Genomic DNA, 21,013 nt, shown 5'->3' on the forward strand with positions numbered 1-21,013 from the left:
ACCAGTTTGCCCTAAAAACCTCATCACAAAAGCAGGCCTGAACATTGGACTACACAGCTTAGGGCCTGAATTACCTTAGGCGGAAGAGGTTTCTCCACTGATGTCTGATTCATATCCATGCCTTTGGTACCTGTACACATAGTTCTATAATTGACTCTTGACTTACTAGCACGTGAGCTGAGATCAAAACTAAGTAAGTCTGTCATTGTTGTTAACTTCAGAATAAATCCTCATTTACATGTACACCAGGTCTGAGGTCCCCACAATGAACAGTATTTTAGTCAAGAATAACCAAATAACCCACTTGTAACAAAAGAATTACTTTATACACTGATTGCCGTAAGTACTTTTCGTATTTTCTTATATTCGTCTTTATACATGTATGTTAGTCCTAGGGTCAAAGGTAATTAGTTTGTCATTTATTTATGGTCTGGAAATCATCACTGACAAATAAGTCCAACGTAAATGCAGCTCTCTATGTCATGTTAAATGTTAAAATAACTGGATTTATCAGTGTAACAAGTCAATATTTCTCACGTGTCATGTACTGTATGTATCTGTGTATCCCCCCTTGTTCGACAGAATGCTGATTGAATTCACGGACAGCGTCAAACCGGGAAAAGTCAGACAGCAAACATGGCGGGGATATACCTACGCCGTCGCCATCACCATGGTTACCGCTATCTTGATAATTCTTGAACAGCAGTGTTTTTATCGTAGCTTTCGAATTGGCATGCGCATTCGAGCTGCTCTTATTTCAGCCATATACAAGAAGGTAAGGAAACTACATATCAAAACTGTGTTACTGCAGAAATAAAATTTTCACTTGATGTTTATAAGCTCATCAGTACAATAAAAACAAGAAAAGACAACACTAATTTAAAGCAAACACATATAGGCATCGTTAAGTTATGGGAAATAAAGTTAAGAAAGCAAACACGTCTATTTTTGTAATGTTAGATAACCGAAAAAGCCGTTCAAAGTAAGAAAAACTGCGCATGCTGGGAAAATCGAAAGCGCTACCATGTTATCAATTTTAACCAATCAGGTGCGAGTTATTTCTATAACCCAAGAACTCGAACCCTGTTTTTGCCCTTTTAGTCATATGAATGGTGGAGTTGGGAGATGAGGGGTGGTACTGGTGACGAGATATCGCGTTTTGGGCTTCTCCAGTATGAAGTATCCCATGGCCTCGTAAGCATTCCAGCTTAAAGTAAATTTGTTCGGTTACCGTGGTTACATCAGAAAAATATCTGTGGCCCTTTTATATATAATAGGTTTGTTTCCACCACTCTTTAAAGGTTATACTATTTGCTGTCTTTTCTCTGAATTAATTTGACAATATTTCGTACAAAATTTCCTCTTTGCCAGGCTCTCTCTATGAACAATCTGGCGCGGAAGGAATCCTCGGTAGGTGAGATCGTCAACCTTATGTCCGTGGATGCATACAGATTCGAGGAGTTGCTAGAAAACCTCTGGGCCATATGGTCCGGGCCGCTTCTCATCATTCTCTCTATTTACTTCCTGTATCAAACTGTCGGCCCGTCAGTATTCGCGGGAGTCGGGATCATCGTCGTTCTGTTTCCGATAAACGCCTTAATCATGGCTAAGGCGCAGTCGTATCAAGAGAAACAGATGACGCTCAAAGATGGACGAATAAAACTGATGAATGAAGTGCTGAACGGAATAAAGGTATTCAGATTTTTTGAGATTTGATTGGGGTATAACGATATAATTTAGAATATTTTCATTTATATGGAGGTGATGAGATTTAATTCTGGGTGCCAGGAGTGAACCTATGGCCTTTGGTAAGCATCTGTGGAACCATCCAAGACAGATAACATGTATCCACCAATGTGCATGACATAAGCTTACCACGAACTTAGTCTTAACTTGTCGTCTATCAGAAGGCTTCAGTTTAATGATCACGGTGCATGCAAAGCTTATACCATTCTGAATTTTTCAGCTGAAATGACTTGGAGTTAACAATATCGGAAAATCTATTCAGTACATGTACAATACTTATTTATTTATTTATTTGAATGGTGTTTTACGCCGTAATCAAGAATATTTCACTTATGCGATGGTGGCCAACATTATGGTGGGAGGAAACCGGGCATAGCCCGGACGAAACCAACGATCATCCGCAGTTTGCTGGCAGACCTTCCCACGTACGGCCGAAAAGGAAGCCAGCATGAGCTGGACTTGAACTCACAGCGATCGCATTGGTGAAAGTCTCCTGGGTCATTACACTGCGCTAGCGCGCTAACCAACTGTACAATACTTAAAATATTTCCAGTTGTTTTTTACTATGAAACGCTTTGTTTTGATCTTCATTGACATGAAAATGCTCTCCTTGTGTCCGTTCGTTGATCCGCCTGTCACTCCTGCTGATGTATGATCAAGTTGTCCTGACAAATTTAAACCAATCAAGCTCATACCTGCACAATCGCTTGCTGATAACGAGTCGACCGTTGACATTGAATTTGTCTCTTTTTCTGGCTTTTACGTCTTTCTCTTTAGAAAGATAACGCATACTGAGAATAGCAATTTGTCCCATGTTACCACCCTGGCGGGTACCTGTTAGCTACTGTATGGCATCGTTAAATTAGTGCTATCTCTTTAACAGGTTAGCACATATTAGCAGTTTGTTAGCTACTGTATGAGCTTGTTACATTAGTGTGTCTACTGTCTCATCATGTCAGATGCTGAAACTCTACGCCTGGGAATTGTCCTTCCGAGAGAAGATTCTGGCAATTCGGAACGAAGAGCTGAAGGTCATCCGAAAGGCGGGGCTTCTCCAGGGATTCGGCATTTTCTCCTGGACTCTCGCTCCTTATTTGGTAAAGCGGTTTGTACGATTCACACGTGCCAATGTTGTAGATTCAGTATATTTGGTTTATACTACTCAGCAACGCCTCTCGTGCGTTGAACATGCCACAGCGTCTATAAAAGATGATTCAAAGTCGTTTGTTTTTTGCTTGATGTTCTAAGTATGAGATGGAAGTACATATACCAGTTGATGTGCTTAATATTTGATAACACCATAACATACATGATATCAGATGTGTTTACTGAAAACCACACAACTGCGTTAAACAAAAGAGGACGTGGATCTCTCGAAAAAATGTACATAGGTTGCTGTTGCGTACACAATATAACCCTTAAATCTGCTAAATCGTCAGTTTAGAAAAATTTCTCCAAGTACAGCATCATGAATCACTGAAATAAGGATCTTGTAGACTTGTAAGTAGATTGAAGAATTACACTTGCGGAGATCTTGGTTAAAATCTACATGCACTCTTCAGTATTATATATCTTAGCATTCTGAAATAAACCCACTTATATGAAAATTGAAATACTTGTGCAGTCGTCCTGTCTGAAGATGGGGACACTTGTTAAGGTAATTTGGCTTGTAAGCTGACAAGATGTCGGTGATTCTAATCACAATATGTATTTACAGTATTCAATTGCATCAAGTGTATAATAATGTTTTATTTCATTTATTATTTTACATATTCAAAACCGTTGACTTCCGACAACCGAGATTCCGACATTCTAACAGCCCGGCAAATGCGACCATTGATTTCTTTCAGGTTTCCTTGGCAACCTTTGCCACTTACATCTACGCATCATCAGACCACTTCCTTGACGCACAGACAGCATTTGTGGCCATCTCGCTGCTCAACATTTTGAGATTTGCCATCAACCTCACTCCCACTGTCCTGACAGACTTCGTCAGGGTAAGTTCGTATAGTAGCCCCGACGAAGACCTAGGCACGTGAGTGTGTAATGTCGGTGTGTGCTTCCACCTGCCTGTCTGACGCAGTTATCGCATATTTTTTTGTCCTTCCGCCTGCCTGTCTGACACAGTTATCGCATGTCTTTTTCTCCATCAGTCTGCCTGTCTGACTCAGTTATCACATGTCTTTTTCTCCTTCAGTTATCGCATGTTTTTTCTCCTTCAGTCTGCCTGTCTGACGCAGTTATTGCATGTCTTTTTCTCCTTCAGTCTGCCTGTCTGACACAGTTATCGCATGTCTTTTTCTCCTTCCGTCATCGTAACAAGTGTTACCATTCATTAAAAAAGCTATGCCGGATATGTTTTGACTGAATACATATTCCCTAATGAAATAAGGGTTTCTGTATTTACTAAGAATAGCGCAAATTACTGCGTTTCAGTAAATATCAAAACCGCACCTGTATTACAAATAGTGATAAAATGATTCTAAAGTTTGAAAAAGGTATATTGCAATCCATCTTATATTTTTTATGAACTTTGAACAGTACCACGTGCATAGACAAGGCTGATTTATGTTGTGAATGGTAATTAAATTCAAGTAATTAAATTCTTTTTTATGTTTGCATACCGGAGGCGTATGTAGTGAGAAAGTAAACATTGGAGATCGGAGCAAACACAAACACAGTAGTGTTAAAGCTATTGTTAACCTCATTGCGGTAAATATTAGATCTTAAACAGAGGGTAATTTCACACACACACAAAAATGAGTATTGCCGTTTTTAAGTGGATTGACATGTGTCTTTCTGTCCTCTTTGATTTCAAGTCGCTTGTGTCTTTGAGAAGAATCACGAAGTTTTTATGTCATGAAGATCTGGACTTGGATGCTGTGCAGAAGAGTTCTCTGGAAGGTTTGTACCAATCAAGTACGGGCTAATGACTCACCTTTACCACACATAAAACAGGCTTATAGCGTTCAGAAACCATTCACTTGCAGTTTGGGGCATGACATTCATGTAGGACGAAAACAGGTCTTACGGTTATAAATTTGCATGTTAGAGACTTGTGTTCACGAGTCAGTCCTATCATTCACAAAACTCACATTGAGCAGCGAGCTTTTGCTAAAGTTCATTAGCATATGACATATTAAATTCCATTTAAACAAATGTTCCACCTCAGGTAAAATGATAGTAGGATAAAGTATGGCAACTGGATTTCTTGTGATGAACATTTAACCTGTCATGTGCTCTAATAAATATTGTGATACATAACTCTGCGACGGTTTTTTCTTCTTCAGATGATGCCGTTGTTATAGAGAATGGAACCTTTTCTTGGGACCATACAATGGGAGCTTGCCTCAAGGGGTGAGTTGATCTACTGCATGCCTGTTGTATGGTAAATTCTCAATACACTCATTCCGTTTTATGTCATTTAACGTACGTTACCGCTTGCTGTGCAAAGTAGGTAACAATGACGTCTTAAGCACGCACTGCACTTGTAATTTGAATTTCATTGTAACAAATGGATTTCGAATAGGTCGTTCGAAATATGCGTTTCTTGGCCGTTCTCAAGAACGTATACATGGGCTGCGAGATCGCGGGTTAAATTGCATTTCTCGCTGTTTCGGGTGCGTTTTTGTGTAGGAAGTTTTGTTAGGTAACTGGCGAAGGTCGGTGGTTTCTCTCACCCATAAACCTGACTCCACTCATATAAGTGAGAATTCCCTGGGCACGTCGTTAAACAGAGATCAATCTATCAATAAATGAACAAAACCATATGAAATGCTTTATGTTTGGATAGTATCAATGTCCATATAGAGGAGGGTGGACTAGTGGCTGTGGTAGGGCAGGTGGGTGCTGGGAAGTCCTCACTGTTGTCTGCCATGCTGGGAGAGATGAATAAAGTGTCAGGACGGATCAATGTCAAGGTGAGTTCAAGGTCAATGCTATATGTTTGGATAGTAACAATGTCCATATAGAGGAGGGTGGACTAGTGGCTGTGGTAGGGCAGGTGGGTACTCGGAAGTCCTCACTGTTGTCTGCCATGCTGGGAGAGATGAATAAACTGTCAAGACGGATCAATGTCAAGGTGAGTTCAAGGTCAAATACTTTAGGTTTGGATAATATCAATGCCCATTTGGAGAAGGGCGGATTGATGGCTGTGGTAGGACAGGTGGGTGCTGGGAATTCTCACTGTTGTCTGCTTTTCTAATAAGGGAACCATGTACTAGTGGTAGGGTGTACATTCTGTCATGCGACTGTGGAAGTCGTACAAAGGACCCCTTACAACAAGATAGGAAATCGCCCCACTTCGGTGCAGCAGTGAGGTGTAATTTTTTCATGCAGAAAAACAAATAAAACTTACTTGAATATGAAGTACAGTTACTGGAGAACATGTGTGTGAAAAATTGGAATGATGCCATTTATACTTTTTCTTTTATCGCAAGAAAAAAGTAGGGTCAAAAGCAGATTTTGCTAGTTTAAGGCGTTTTATATGTATCGGGTGGGCATAAAAAATGGGCCGTACTTTGATGCTGCATTGCTTCCAAAGGCACGTTCCGGTGACCCACATTGCATCACCTGTCATGTGCCATGAGTGGAACGCGCGCTGCACCTGTGTGACACGCGTCAGTCAAGTGTTGTCTGGAAAGATTGTCTGGCTCTAGTGTCAGAGAAACCCTTCTGCTAGATAGGCGCAAGTTTTGCTGAATCAAGATGGTTTTGTCTGCGGCGGACAAGGAGTCGATCACCTTTTCAAGTAAAACAAGGTAGAACATCACTTTGAAATGCCCGGAACATGCGTTTTTGACTCTATTTTGATTTTGGTCCCATGAACAGAAAGGTTGATCGTAAAGGATGAAATTGAAATTTGGTCTGTATACTTAGAACATAATGGCTTTTGAGTGTGTAACTTTTTAGAAGCTGACGTAGGAGGGTTTCAGAGATGTTGAGTGTCAAAGTAAGGCCCATTTTTTATGCCCACCCGATATAATAAAATATAAAATAATATATATATAAATATGATTACGTGAACCAAAATAATTTCCACATGTTTGGTGTCTAGTTAGGGAGTGGTAAACTATAACGATGTATCGTGTTGGTTCACGCTATCATCTTTTTATAAATCGGAAAAAAAAGAAATAATTTGGAAGTTCAGAGGAACGCTACATTCACCATAGTATTTCATGCATTCCAACTCATTGTCTGCATTAGTACAGTGGTAACATGCTTGTATCACCCCTTTTTTCATGAGAATATCGAGTTCGATTGTTACAATTGCATACTTTTTAGTGCTTAACAAAGTGGGGTAATAGAGAGGGATTAATTTGAACCACACAAGATTTTTTTATATTTCTCCATATTGTCAGGATATATGTTAGATAAGTTTAAATATATTAAATCTATACAGATTATATACAGTATTTCCCCAGTGAAAGTTCAACGCTATTTACTTCAGCTCACAGCATATCGTACAATTACATTGAGAAAGAGGGCATCTGGTTATCAGTTTAACTTCGTAATAAATGTCAATTATAGACACTGTCATATATTCACGGTATGTTTCGTAAGACAAAACTTATTTCAAACATTAGGCGGAAAAGGATATTATCCCATGCATTTAAAGGCATACAGTAGACTGATTGTGTTAGGAACTAATAATTCATCTTGATCTATTTAATCGGCTACACATGCTACATATACACATGCTACATATACACATGCTACATATACACATGCTACATATACACATGCTTCATATACACATGCTACATATACACATGCTACATATACACATGCTACATATACACATGCTTCATATACACATGCTACATATACACATGCTACATATACACATGCTACATATACACATGCTTCATATACACATGCTACATATACACATGCTACATATACACATGCTACATATACACATGCTACATAACGACTTCAACCGCATACCGGGGAAGCCCTTACGTCATTTCGCAGACGATTTGTCACTGTGAGCAGGTTGGCAATCGATCTGAGCGACAGGAGAACGACTTCCCCATCTAGTTGCAAGGTGTCCTAAAATTCACATGGGATATATATGTATTTCCGTGTTAAAATTTACAAGTAATACACGTATTTATGTTGTCAGGGTAAATTTGCATATGTACCACAACAAGCCTGGATACAGAATGCCACCGTGCAGGACAACATCCTGTTTGGGGCAGAGCTGCGCCCCGGGGTGTACCGTCAGATCATAGAGGCTTGTGCCCTTGGTCCAGACCTGGACATACTGCCTGCTAAAGACCAGACAGAAATAGGAGAGAAGGTGAGAATCTAAGTGTCAAAACAGACGTTCGTATACCAGCCGTTAGTTGAAAAAGACATTCCTGGTCAATTATCGCAAAGACAATTCACAAAGCAACGTTCAACACAAACAACAAAGTACTAAGAAAGTATACAGAAGAATTCCCCGAAGAAGTCACCAAATTATTTTTTCATCTCAAGGGCATCAACCTAAGCGGGGGTCAGAAGCAGCGGGTGAGTTTGGCCCGTGCCGTTTACAACGACGCGGATGTCTACTTGATGGATGACCCACTCAGTGCCGTGGATTCACATGTGGGCAAGCACATCTTTGATCATGTGATGTCCTCACAGGGTATGCTGAAGGGAAAGGTACAAAGTTCATCTTCATAATGTGATCAATTTGATTGGTCAGCAGTATCAGAGTTATTTACAGATTCATTTCTTCCAATACTTACATTTAATTCAAGAATACATTGTTGTCAGTTGTTTTCACTTTATTACCCCTCTTCCAAATTGGGCTTCAGGGTATTTTATAAGCGTACGTCATGTAAGTCCATGTGTCCGTTTCTTTGTAAACACATGTATATTAGTATCTCGTGTACGCTTGTAGCCAAGTTTTCCAAATTGATGCTGTATACGGCGGACAAGTCTCTATATACACATCCCGCGTGGGAAAGTTTATCAGTAACTTACCAAATGTTGGTGGTTTACTATTCTGGTTTCCTCCACCCATACAACGGACTGCCGTCACATAAGTGAAGTATTTTTGAACAACAGTCAGATAAACAAATAGTGCAGATTAAGTTATATGTCAATGATAATTCAGTTGAATACTACAGACATAGTTAAACAATGTTTTTACCCGGGACAACTATTGTTTTGTTCTGTGTTCCCCAGACCCGTGTTCTCGTGACTAGCGGCGTGCACTGGCTCCCCCTGGTGGACAAGATTGTCGTACTGGTCGACGGGGAAATTTCTGAGGTCGGGTCGTACGATGAGCTGATGACCCACGATGGGGCGTTTGCTCAGTTCTTGAAAGCCTATCATCTGGAGAAAGACACAGATGATGGCGAAGAAGACGAAAATTGTGAGTGAATCAGGGAGATCCCCTTGTAAGACGACACGATTTTATGTTATCATGAACAGTCTTTTTTTGTAATCTTGTCCTACCAAAAGTATTTTGTAATATAGACCACATATCATACTTCTGAAGAACTGTGACAACTGTCAGTCGTGATGGACGTTTCATGTCACTAATCGAACATTGCATAGCACACCATTTAATGAAGACAAATACACGAAAAGTGTAATGAGTTTTATGAGTATATATATTTCGTATGAATATATATTATTCATATATCGTCTGAATATATATATTTGTTCACTTGATATTTTCCCTCCAAGTGTCAATACATTAAATGAGTATCCTGTACTTTAGACCTCAAAATTAAGGAATTTCTCTATGGGCTACATTAGCTTATGTTAAGTCCATGACCTCATAATAACCACATAACGAACCACTAAAGTGTCCCCAGGTCAGTAGTGACCTGTAGTGGACAGCTGTGGTTATGATTTTAGTAGTGACCTCTAGTGGACGGCTGTGATTATGATTTCAGTAGTGACCTGTAGTGGACAGCTGTGGTTATGATTTCAGTGGTGACCTGTATTGGACGGCTGTGGTTATGATTTCAGTAGTGACCTGTAGTGGACGGCTGTGGTTATGATTTCAGTAGTGACCTGTAGTGGACGGCTGTGGTTATGATTTCAGTGGTGACCTGTAGTGGACAGCTGTGGTTATGATTTCAGCAGTGACCTGTAGTGGACAGCTGTGGTTATGATTTCAGTAGTGACCTGTAGTGGACAGCTGTGGTTATGATTTCAGTAGTGACCTGTAGTGGACGGTTGTGGTTATGATTTCAGTGGTGACCTGTATTGGACGGCTGTGGTTATGATTTCAGTAGTGACCTGTAGTGGACAGCTGTGGTTATGATTTCAGTGGTGACCTGTATTGGACGGCTGTGGTTATGATTTCAGTAGTGACCTGTATTGGACGGCTGTGGTTATGATTTCAGTGGTGACCTGTATTGGACTGCTGTGGTTATGATTTCAGGAGTGACCTGTAGTGGACTGCTGTGGTTATGATTTCAGTAGTGACCTGTAGTGGACTGCTGTGGTTATGATTTCAGTGGTGACCTGTATTGGACGGCTGTGGTTATGATTTCAGTGGTGACCTGTGGTGGACGGCTGTGGTTATGATTTCAGTGGTGACCTGTGGTGGACGGCTGTGGTTATGATTTCAGTGGTGACCTGTGATGGACGGCTGTGGTTATGATTTCAGTGGTGACCTGTAGTGGACTGCTGTGGTTATGATTTCAGTGGTGACCTGTAGTGGACTGCTGTGGTTATGATTTCAGTAGTGACCTGTAGTGGACTCCTGTGGTTATGATTTCAGTAGTGACCTGTAGTGGACTGCTGTGGTTATGATTTCAGTAGTGACCTGTAGTGGACTGCTGTGGTTATGATTTCAGTAGTGACCTGTAGTGGACTAATGTGGTTATGATTTCAGTAGTGACCTGTAGTGGACTGCTGTGGTTATGATTTCAGTGGTGACCTGTAGTGGACTGCTGTGGTTATGATTTCAGTGGTGACCTGTGGTGGACCGCTGTGGTTATGATTTCAGTGGTGACCTGTAGTGGACGGCTGTTGTTATGATTTCAGTAGTGACCTCTAGTGGACTGCTGTGGTTATGATTTCAGCAGTGACCTGTAGTGGACTGCTGTGGTTATGATTTCAGTGGTGACCTGTAGTGGACTGCTGTGGTTATGATTTCAGTAATGACCTGTAGTGGACTGCTGTGGTTATGATTTCAGTAGTGACCTCTAGTGGACAGCTGTGGTTATGATTTCAGTAGTGACCTGTAGTGGACTGCTGTGGTTATGATTTCAGTAGTGACCTGTAGTGGACTGCTGTGGTTATGATTTCAGTAGTGACCTGTGGTGGACAGCTGTGGTTATGATTTCAGTAGTGACCTGTAGTGGACAGCTGTGGTTATGATTTCAGTGGTGACCTGTAGTGGACGGCTGTGGTTATGATTTCAGTGGTGACCTGTAGTGGACAGCTGTGGTTATGATTTCAGTGGTGACCTGTAGTGGACTGCTGTGGTTATGATTTCAGTGGTGACCTGTGGTGGACGGCTGTGGTTATGATTTCAGTGGTGACCTGTAGTGGACGGCTGTGGTTATGATTTCAGTGGTGACCTGTGGTGGACGGCTGTGGTTATGATTTCAGTAGTGACCTGTAGTGGACTGCTGTGGTTATGATTTCAATAGTGACCTGTAGTGGACAGCTGTGGTTATGATTTCAGTGGTGACCTGTAGTGGACGGCTGTGGTTATGATTTCAGTGGTGACCTGTGGTGGACGGCTGTGGTTATGATTTCAGTGGTGACCTGTAGTGGACGGCTGTGGTTATGATTTCAGTGGTGACCTGTGGTGGACGGCTGTGGTTATGATTTCAGTGGTGACCTGTAGTGGACTGCTGTGGTTATGATTTCAGTAGCGACCTCTAGTGGACTGCTGTGGTTATGATTTCAGTAGTGACCTGTAGTGGACTGCTGTGGTTATGATTTCAGTAGTGACCTGTAGTGGACAGCTGTGGTTATGATTTCAGTAGTGACCTGTAGTGGACTGCTGTGGTTATGATTTCAGTGGTGACCTGTAGTGGACTGATGTGGTTATGATTTCAGTGGTGACCTGTGGTGGACGGCTGTGGTTATGATTTCAGTGGTGACCTGTGGTGGACAGCTGTGGTTATGATTTCAGTGGTGACCTGTATTGGACAGCTGTGTTTATGATTTCAGTGGTGACCTGTATTGGACGGCTGTGGTTATGATTTCAGTAGTGACCTGTAGTGGACAGCTGTGGTTATGATTTCAGCAGTGACCTGTAGTGGACTGCTGTGGTTATGATTTCAGTAGTGACCTGTAGTGGACTGCTGTGGTTATGATTTCAGTAGTGACCTGTAGTGGACGGCTGTGGTTATGATTTCAGTAGTGACCTGTAGTGGACTGCTGTGGTTATGATTTCAGTAGTGACCTGTAGTGGACAGCTGTGGTTATGATTTCAGTGGTGACCTGTAGTGGACTGATGTGGTTATGATTTCAGTAGTGACCTGTAGTGGACTGCTGTGGTTATGATTTCAGTAGTGACCTGTAGTGGACTGCTGTGGTTATGATTTCAGTAGTGACTTCTAGTGGACTGCTGTGGTTATGATTTCAGTGGTGACCTGTGGTGGACGGCTGTGGTTATGATTTCAGTAGTGACCTGTAGTGGACTGATGTGGTTATGATTTCAGTAGTGACCTGTAGTGGACTGATGTGGTTATGATTTCAGTGGTGACCTGTAGTGGACAGCTGTGGTTATGATTTCAGTAGTGACCTGTAGTGGACTGATGTGGTTATGATTTCAGTAGTGACCTGTAGTGGACTGATGTGGTTATGATTTCAGTAGTGACCTGTAGTGGACTGCTGTGGTTAAGATTTCAGTAGTGACGTGTAGTGGACTGCTGTGGTTATGATTTCAGTAGTGACCTCTAGTGGACTGATGTGGTTATGATTTCAGTAGTGACCTGTAGTGGACGGCTGTGGTTATGATTTCAGTGGTGACCTGTGGTGGACGGCTGTGGTTATGATTTCAGTAGTGACCTATGGTGGACAGCTGTGGTTATGATTTCAGTAGTGACCTGTAGTGGACAGCTGTGGTTATGATTTCAGTAGTGACCTGTAGTGGACTGATGTGGTTATGATTTCAGTAGTGACCTGTAGTGGACTGCTGTGGTTATGATTTCAGTAGTGACCTGTAGTGGACTGATGTGGTTATGATTTCAGTAGTGACCTGTAGTGGACTGCTGTGGTTATGATTTCAGTGGTGACCTGTAGTGGACGGCTGTGGTTATGATTTCAGTGGTGACCTGTAGTGGACTGATGTGGTTATGATTTCAGTAGTGACCTGTAGTGGACTGATGTGGTTATGATTTCAGTAGTGACCTGTAGTGGACTGATGTGGTTATGATTTCAGTGGTGACCTGTAGTGGACTGCTGTGGTTATGATTTCAGTGGTGACCTGTAGTGGACTGCTGTGGTTATGATTTCAGTAGTGACCTGTGGTGGACCGCTGTGGTTATGATTTCAGTGGTGACCTGTAGTGGACCGCTGTGGTTATGATTTCAGTAGTGACCTCTAGTGGACTGCTGTGGTTATGATTTCAGTGGTGACCTCTAGTGGACTGCTGTGGTTATGATTTCAGTAGTGACCTGTAGTGGACTGCTGTGGTTATGATTTCAGTAGTGACCTGTGGTGGACAGCTGTGGTTATGATTTCAGTAGTGACCTGTAGTGGACTGCTGTGGTTATGATTTCAGTAGTGACCTCTAGTGGACAGCTGTGGTTATGATTTCAGTTGTGACCTGTAGTGGACGGCTGTGGTTATGATTTCAGCAGTGACCTGTAGTGGACTGCTGTGGTTATGATTTCAGTGGTGACCTGTGGTGGACAGCTGTGGTTATTATTTCAGCAGTGACCTGTAGTGGACCGCTGTGGTTATGATTTCAGTGGTGACCTGTAGTGGACCGCTGTGGTTATGATTTCAGCAGTGACCTGTAGTGGACTGATGTGGTTATGAATTCAGTGGTGACCTGTAGTGAACAGCTGTGGTTATGATTTCAGTAGTGACCTGTAGTGGACTGCTGTGGTTATGATTTCAGTGGTGACCTATGGTGGACAGCTGTGGTTATGATTTCAGTAGTGACCTGTGGTGGACAGCTGTGGTTATGATTTCAGTAGTGACCTGTGGTGGACAGCTGTGGTTATGATTTCAGTGGTGACCTATAGTGGACCGCTGTGGTTATGATTTTAGCAGTGACCTGTGGTGGACTGCTGTGGTTATGATTTCAGTAGTGACCTCTAGTGGACAGCTGTGGTTATGATTTCAGCAGGGACCTGTGGTGGACCGCTGTGGTTATGATTTCAGCAGTGACCTGTAGTGGACTGCTGTGGTTATGATTTCAGTAGTGACCTCTAGTGGACAGCTGTGGTTATGATTTCAGCAGGGACCTGTGGTGGACAGCTGTGGTTATGATTTTAGTGGTGACCTGTAGTTGGCTGCTGTGGTTATGATTTCAGTGGTGACCTGTAGTGGACTGCTGTGGTTATGATTTCAGTAGTGACCTCTAGTGGACTGCTGTGGTTATGATTTCACTGGTGACCTGTGGTGGACAGCTGTGGTTATGATTTCAGCAGTGACCTGTAGTGGACTGCTGTGGTTATGATTTCAGTAGTGACCTGTAGGGGACAGCTGTCTATATGATTTCAGTAGTGACCTGTAGTGGACGGCTGTGGTTATGATTTCAGTAGTGACCTGTAGTGGACGGCTGTGGTTATGATTTCAGTGGTGACCTGTAGTGGACGACTGTGGTTATGATTTCAGTGGTGACCTGTAGTGGACGGCTGTGGTTATGATTTCAGTGGTGACCTGTAGTGGACAGCTGTGGTTATGATTTCAGTAGTGACCTGTAGTATACGACTGTGGTTATGATTCTGTAGAATCAAGGGATTTAATGGATTCGCCTCCCGTACAGTGAAATTAAAATCCCTTAGGTCTTAGATTGCAATTCTTAAAGATTTGCTTTTAAAATAGCAACATGGGTCTCTTTCCTGCTTCCGCAAGCCTAGGAATGTAAATGTTTGTAATGCTAAAATGCTAAACATCAATGTTACCGTATCGGTTAATTGTGCAATAAATCCGATTACAACTGTGCGGAAACGTCAAAGCTGTTATTTAAAATGTTAACCGTGTTTCATTTTGTATCATGATACATGTAGCCTTGGTCAAATCGTAATAAATCGTTTCTTTTCACCAAAGCAGCCACTTGTCGATCAGAGATGCTAGACAGGATATATTCTGTGACTTCTGATAAAGATCGACATGAAGAAAGGAGGGAACGCGGTCAGAGAAAGTAAGTTCAGCAATGACCCAATTAACTGTAGCTGTTGGAATTTCCTGTTTATGAGAGTGGTGTGACTGAGGTAAATTGACAAGAGGCCGTATTTCACCGGTTACGCGTGACCATTTTGCCAGCTATCACACTGTCGGTGGTGCTCTGGTTTTACTGTCTATGCCATACGTCTATCACACTGTCAGCGCTGCTCTGCTTTTACTGTCTATGCTGTACGTCTATCACACTGTCGGTGCTGCTCTGCTTTTACTGTCTATGCTGTACGTCTATCACACTGTCGGTGCTGCTCTGCGTTTACTGTCTATGCTGTACGTCTATCACACTGTCGGTGCTGCTCTGCTTTTACTGTCTATGCTGTACGTCTATCACACTGTCGGTGCTGCTCTGCTTTTACTGTCTATGCTGTACGTCTATCACACTGTCGGTGCAGCTCTGGATTTACAGTCTATGCTATACATCTTTAAATGTTGACAGTGGCATAGCCCAGGCAGTCGCCCTCGTAATAAATATGTAAATAAATAAATTTAGTGAGGGGCTCGTACCCCGAGAATATTGTTTATGTCGGTGGATCAGCGAGACCCCATCCTCTTATGTTTTAAACATACAGCATTTGGATATTTCTTTATTGTTGCGTCACGGGATAATCAAGCGTTTTTCACTTTTACGATGGCGGTTATATGGGTGGAGGAAATCAGACATGGACGCCATACACTTGGCAGACAAATGGTCTAAATGGATAAACTGCTCAAACGATTATATGAGCGTCTTCAATCGGTTACTGTCAACAAGACATTATTTCACACCAGTCCTTTCTTAAACAGAGGAGTTCCCGTCACACCGATGTACCATAACTTTACTGGATTCCAAATGCATAAATCGCTGCCCAAAGCTGGTTTTATTGCGGGGTTAAGAAGCGGTACCGTCAGATTTGTATCTACTCTCTTAACGACAACACCATAAGTAGTACAGTCATTTTGAAAAAAAAGTGTTGTTGTGCAATTGCAAAAAATTCAGGCGTCAACTGTGTGTGGCTTTTAAAAAGTTCTAGACGTCATACTGAAGAACTAGGCGCTCAAATAGACGTACCTTCTATGGACATCTCCACTTGGGATTTCTGATTCTCTACACTAGTTCCTCAGACAGATGTAGTTGATATAATTTGATCATTAATTGTATCTGTGTTACCGTCAAAACCGTCTTGACTTCCACAACATACAGGAGTTACCATCCCTGGCGTATTGCGTTGTTTATCAAATTGCTTGAATTTTCCATTAATAAAATCTATGTGAACTGCGGGGAAACCATGTATCAACAGTGTATAGGTATTCCCATGGCTATGCATTTTGCCCCGATTACGCTGAACGATACATGTAATCTTATGAATGCGATTATATGCACAAACTATAACAGAGTAATCCTCACCAGGCCCCATGATTCTCATTCACTAAACGGATTATTGATGATCTTCTAGCTTAAAACTATCCCTATGAAAGATATACATGTATATCCAACTTGGCTGGATTTATAGGAAACCACAGAGTCTCCAGATTGTACATCTTATCTGGTCCTACATTTGTACAAAGACCAAAACAGTTTCCTGTCTCCCAGAGTGACAGTTTCAATTTTGACATTGTAAATCACCTTTTCTTGGATACCAATATACCGAAGGGTCCAGCATCTGGCACGTACATAGCTGGCCTTGTGAAGATTTCAATCAAAGTCACAAGTTTCAATGTTAAACCGTTATTCTACCCAGCGCCTTCACTCAAAGTTTCCTAAGTTCTTTAATGGGCATAATTCTCTGGTAAGTAATTATGGACAGATCGACCAGAATCTGGGGCTAGGGGCTGTATATTCATCGTGGATAGTGTCTACTGTGGGATGGGATATGAGGAGAGAGTGAATATCACTTGTCGAGAGGTGGCAATCCTCATAGTCTATCCCACAGCATGCACCATATGTTTTTTTTATATCGAAATAACAGCGAACCTTTTCGGGATGTGTTTAAATCGCCGGAATTAAACGTCGATAACTCAGCTATAACCGTAAACCGCTGTTTACGAACAAGCAGACATCGGAGACCTAACAAAGGGAGATAATGGCTGTGGAATCAACGTGCGTGATCGTTGGATATTAGCACGAGATCGTTGGATATTGGCTCGTGAACGTGGGATATTACTTTGTGAGCTTGACCTTGCATACCTTAGACGCGTGATCGTCGTTCATCATGTTTTGCAGAATATCATGTGATCGTCTCTCGACCAATCGAAACGGAGAATAACCCTATGGGGTATAATAATTTATTATCTACAACTTATATACTAACTCGGTACATGATGTGACCGCTGATTTCACCCATTCGCCTAGAGCGTTCATCGCATGTTTCTAACATCATTGAAAACTGTTGCATGATTCCGTCCCAATTTAGTTCTATAAAAACTCTTCTGTGGTTTGTGTTAAACGTCATTTTGAGAATTGGCCTTGCGATTATTAACCTGTGGTGTGCGAATGTCTCTTTGGACGCATAGATTCACGGGAAGCCTGTCACGAGAGGGAAAACTTACGGACAAAGAGCCATCTTCTACGGGGATCCAGGATCGACTCATAGACGAGGAAACTGCTCAAGTTGGTGCTGTGAGTTTCCAGAAATTATTTTTACATGTACTCATTGCTGACAGATATGGGTAACCGTCAGCACATTTCTGATAAAAGACGCGTTAATTATATGACTGAAATGCCATTCATGAGCATTGATATATGTTTGGAACAGTCACAATAATTCTGCGCCGTGGGCGATGGGTTACCCCGGGTACTCTGGTTTTGATCACATGGCCGCCGTCTTAGAAGTGAAAATCTTTGAACACGGCGTTAAGCATCAATCTAGTAAATAAACCGATAACATTATTGTGCCTGTGTAAATAGTGCGTGTACATCTCCGGGAAATTCCCAAGGGGTATTAATTTGTCGTTTTTTTTCTCAAAATTTGCTCCGAAAATGAAACCTGTCAATAATAAAGCAAAAATATGTGCATGTGGACGAAGTTCCCCTTCGCACAGATTAGTCGTAATCCCTTACGTGGGCAAAATATACCTGAACGCAAAGCTTCGAAAAAGAAATAACTAAATAAGTGAGATAAGAAATATGTCTGTTGACCAGGTGAGCTGGAAGGTGTATCTGACGTATTTTCGCGCGCTGGGCGTTCCATTTGCCCTGCTCCTCTGTGGTCTCTACGTCATGTATGACGTCAGCATGATCTTCAGCAACATCTGGCTCAGCCATTGGACGACGGATGCAGTCTTGACCAATCGCTCTCTGCCGTCAGACAGCCCGGTGTACAGAGAGAAAAACGACTACTACTTGGGGATCTATGGGGGACTAGGTATAGGGCAGGGTAAGTGGGTATAATGATGGTGACTGTGGTCACGTCAGTGGCCAGGGTCATCTTTAATACAGGTGGATGGATAGATAGATAGATAGATAGATAGATACACACACACATGTGAATAAAATCTAGTGCGCCAGGCTTGTGTGCATAACTATGTCAGGTAGGACGGTCCTGCATAACTATGTCAGGTAGGAAAGTGTGCAAAACTATGTCAGGTAGGACGGTGTGCATAACTATGTCAAGTAGGTTGTTCACCCGGCGCACTCCGTTTTCCTACACCCACAAAACTGATCGGCATGGTTTTACTGAAAAACTATTGAGCTTGGCGTTAAATAATAAATAAATGTATTTTTATACCTGTAAAAGGGAATATTATTTTATGGCAAAACAAACCAAAACAAAAAAAGTGTTGAACTTGTCCTTTTTGTGAAGAAATAGCTAACCTTTTAACTTCATTACAGGGGCATGATCAGTTTATAACTGCTACATAATGGCTGTTGACCACGAAGATCGAAAGATCGAATCCAGCTGTAGACGGCGTTAAACAGCGATCAATTACTTAATCAACCAATCAATCTCTACTGTCTGTTTGAGCTAAACTCGATTTTGTTCAAAAGATACATTACCCCGGATTAGTTCAGATCTGATGGACTTCAGTCAAATCTGCCTGGAACATGTTTTATGGTCTTTTTGTTCAGGTATCTGTGTGGTAACATTCTCTTTCCTGATGGCCATTCGCATGACATGTGCGGCATCAAAACTCCACGCTGACCTCCTAATGAACGTGTTACGCTCACCGATGGCGTTCTTCGACACGACGCCCATCGGCAGAATTGTCAACCGGTTCTCCAAAGACATCGACTCGGTGGATGAAGAACTCTCCAATCTGCTAGGTCTGTGGTTAGACTCGGCGTGCTTTGTTCTCAGCATCCTCGTCATCATTGCCTACAGCACGCCTATCTTCCTTTCACTGATTATGCCGTTGTGTTTGCTTTACTACATCATTCAGGTAGGCTACAGAATCAGTCTGAGTACTTTGAGTTTCTGATATGTTACATTTAACATCATGGAATGTTGTTTTCCCTCATTCTATCTAAGCCATGATGCTAGAGTTTTAAGTATTTGTATTCATATACAGTTAGAATAAAACCATAACTTAACCTTAATCGAATTGCACCGGTTACGTGTAACCATTTAAAAACCAACACGCACCTCTTTTCTATTATGTCCAGCAACAGCCCCACGTTTGAAATGTAGCCTTTCTATTTCATAGTCAAGTAACGTTCCTGTATTAAACAGCCTGCCGTTGCTAGACAATAAACCTCAGATACCCAATTAATAAGCCTCCCTCGGTGACAATAAAAGGAGCCTCTTAGTACAGTAGGCAAGAGCTAGATTTTTATTTCTAACCATGAGGCTCAGCTGTGATACCGTCTCAGGTTATGTCTGTCTCAAGACTGGACGGATCCTGAAATCTCGTGCCTGGACGGGGCGCCAGATTCATGTCTTTGTATCTTATCTGGTGAGTGGACGTGGCGTCAGATTTCGTCACTTGTGGCGCGGTAAGTCTTGTGACTTTGGAACAGTACATGTATGTTTAAATTTGTCCGTGTACAAATAGATGTCGACACAAAAGATGTTCGTCGGTAATGTAACTAATCTCCCACAAAGGGAAAGTGTCGTGACATGATCGAAGTATTTATTTATTTGATTGGTGTTTTAATCAACAATATTTCACTTTCATTACGATGGTCAGGTTGGGTCATTGATATCGGAGTAAAACCATTCACCTTAAAATCTTAAACTGACCACCTGTACATCTGAGTGAGCTGTGTGTGATGTGTGGGAGATGTACGGCGGGGCAAGGACCCTCCAGCGCAAAGTAAAAAAAAAGTTAAAAGCGGCGCCAAGCTATAGGTAATCAATGAACCAAACCATTGTCTTAACCAACTGCTGTTCTGTTCTCTTTGCTTTCAGAGATTTTATATCAGCACATCTCGACAATTAAAGCGCCTGGAGTCGAAAACGCGTTCTCCGATCTTTAGCCATTTCAGTGAGACCATCAGCGGCGCCAGTGTGATTCGTGCGTTTGGGGCGGAGCGCAGGTTCATCGAGGAGCAACAGAGCCAAGTTGACCATAACCACATGTTTTATTTCGCCGGAGTTGGTACAGATAGGTATATTACAGCTAGAATTCCTGTGTATATGTAAAGTGTTTTGAGTGATAAAGTAATACGTTTTACATCTACCATATATTTTAATACATTCGTATAGTATTGATAGACCATGAACGGGTGTTCAAAAGTCAATAGTCACAAGATCAATTTTCAAAACAACTTAAAACACCATTTCCCAAAGGAGTTTGTCCGAAATCCTGTATAAATAGCGGATAAAGCTGGTAGCATTTGAGGCAGAATTAATTTCTGAGTAATTTCCACGTCGAATACTAATATAGGTTTCTGAGATTTTTTGTTACAACGCTCTTACCAAAAGTTGTTTTCCGCGTATATTTTTCATGGACGCATTTAGTGATGATTATTTAGGTGCCTTTCTTTGTATTCCCACAGCCTTAATAAATACCTGTTTGATAA

General features: G+C 41.8%; 1 protein-coding gene across 1 annotated transcript in view; it reads left to right on the top strand.

The window, feature by feature from the left end:
• LOC135463507 (multidrug resistance-associated protein 1-like) overlaps nucleotides 1–21,013 on the top strand; it is a 41,589-nt gene that overhangs the window by 11,424 nt on the left and 9,152 nt on the right. The window contains exons 9-23 of the mRNA XM_064740766.1: nucleotides 583–775; nucleotides 1,372–1,692; nucleotides 2,706–2,843; nucleotides 3,597–3,743; nucleotides 4,566–4,650; nucleotides 5,037–5,103; nucleotides 5,540–5,666; nucleotides 7,874–8,050; nucleotides 8,230–8,397; nucleotides 8,926–9,115; nucleotides 14,944–15,037; nucleotides 17,566–17,671; nucleotides 18,194–18,428; nucleotides 19,121–19,431; nucleotides 20,400–20,599. Of these exons, the coding sequence (XP_064596836.1) occupies nucleotides 583–775; nucleotides 1,372–1,692; nucleotides 2,706–2,843; nucleotides 3,597–3,743; nucleotides 4,566–4,650; nucleotides 5,037–5,103; nucleotides 5,540–5,666; nucleotides 7,874–8,050; nucleotides 8,230–8,397; nucleotides 8,926–9,115; nucleotides 14,944–15,037; nucleotides 17,566–17,671; nucleotides 18,194–18,428; nucleotides 19,121–19,431; nucleotides 20,400–20,599 (2,559 nt within the window). The remainder of the gene's footprint in view (nucleotides 1–582; nucleotides 776–1,371; nucleotides 1,693–2,705; nucleotides 2,844–3,596; nucleotides 3,744–4,565; nucleotides 4,651–5,036; nucleotides 5,104–5,539; nucleotides 5,667–7,873; nucleotides 8,051–8,229; nucleotides 8,398–8,925; nucleotides 9,116–14,943; nucleotides 15,038–17,565; nucleotides 17,672–18,193; nucleotides 18,429–19,120; nucleotides 19,432–20,399; nucleotides 20,600–21,013) is intronic.

The sequence above is a fragment of the Liolophura sinensis genome, chromosome 3 (genome assembly GCF_032854445.1).
Source record: "Liolophura sinensis isolate JHLJ2023 chromosome 3, CUHK_Ljap_v2, whole genome shotgun sequence".
In the NCBI taxonomy this organism is placed as follows: Eukaryota; Metazoa; Mollusca; class Polyplacophora; order Chitonida; family Chitonidae; genus Liolophura; species Liolophura sinensis.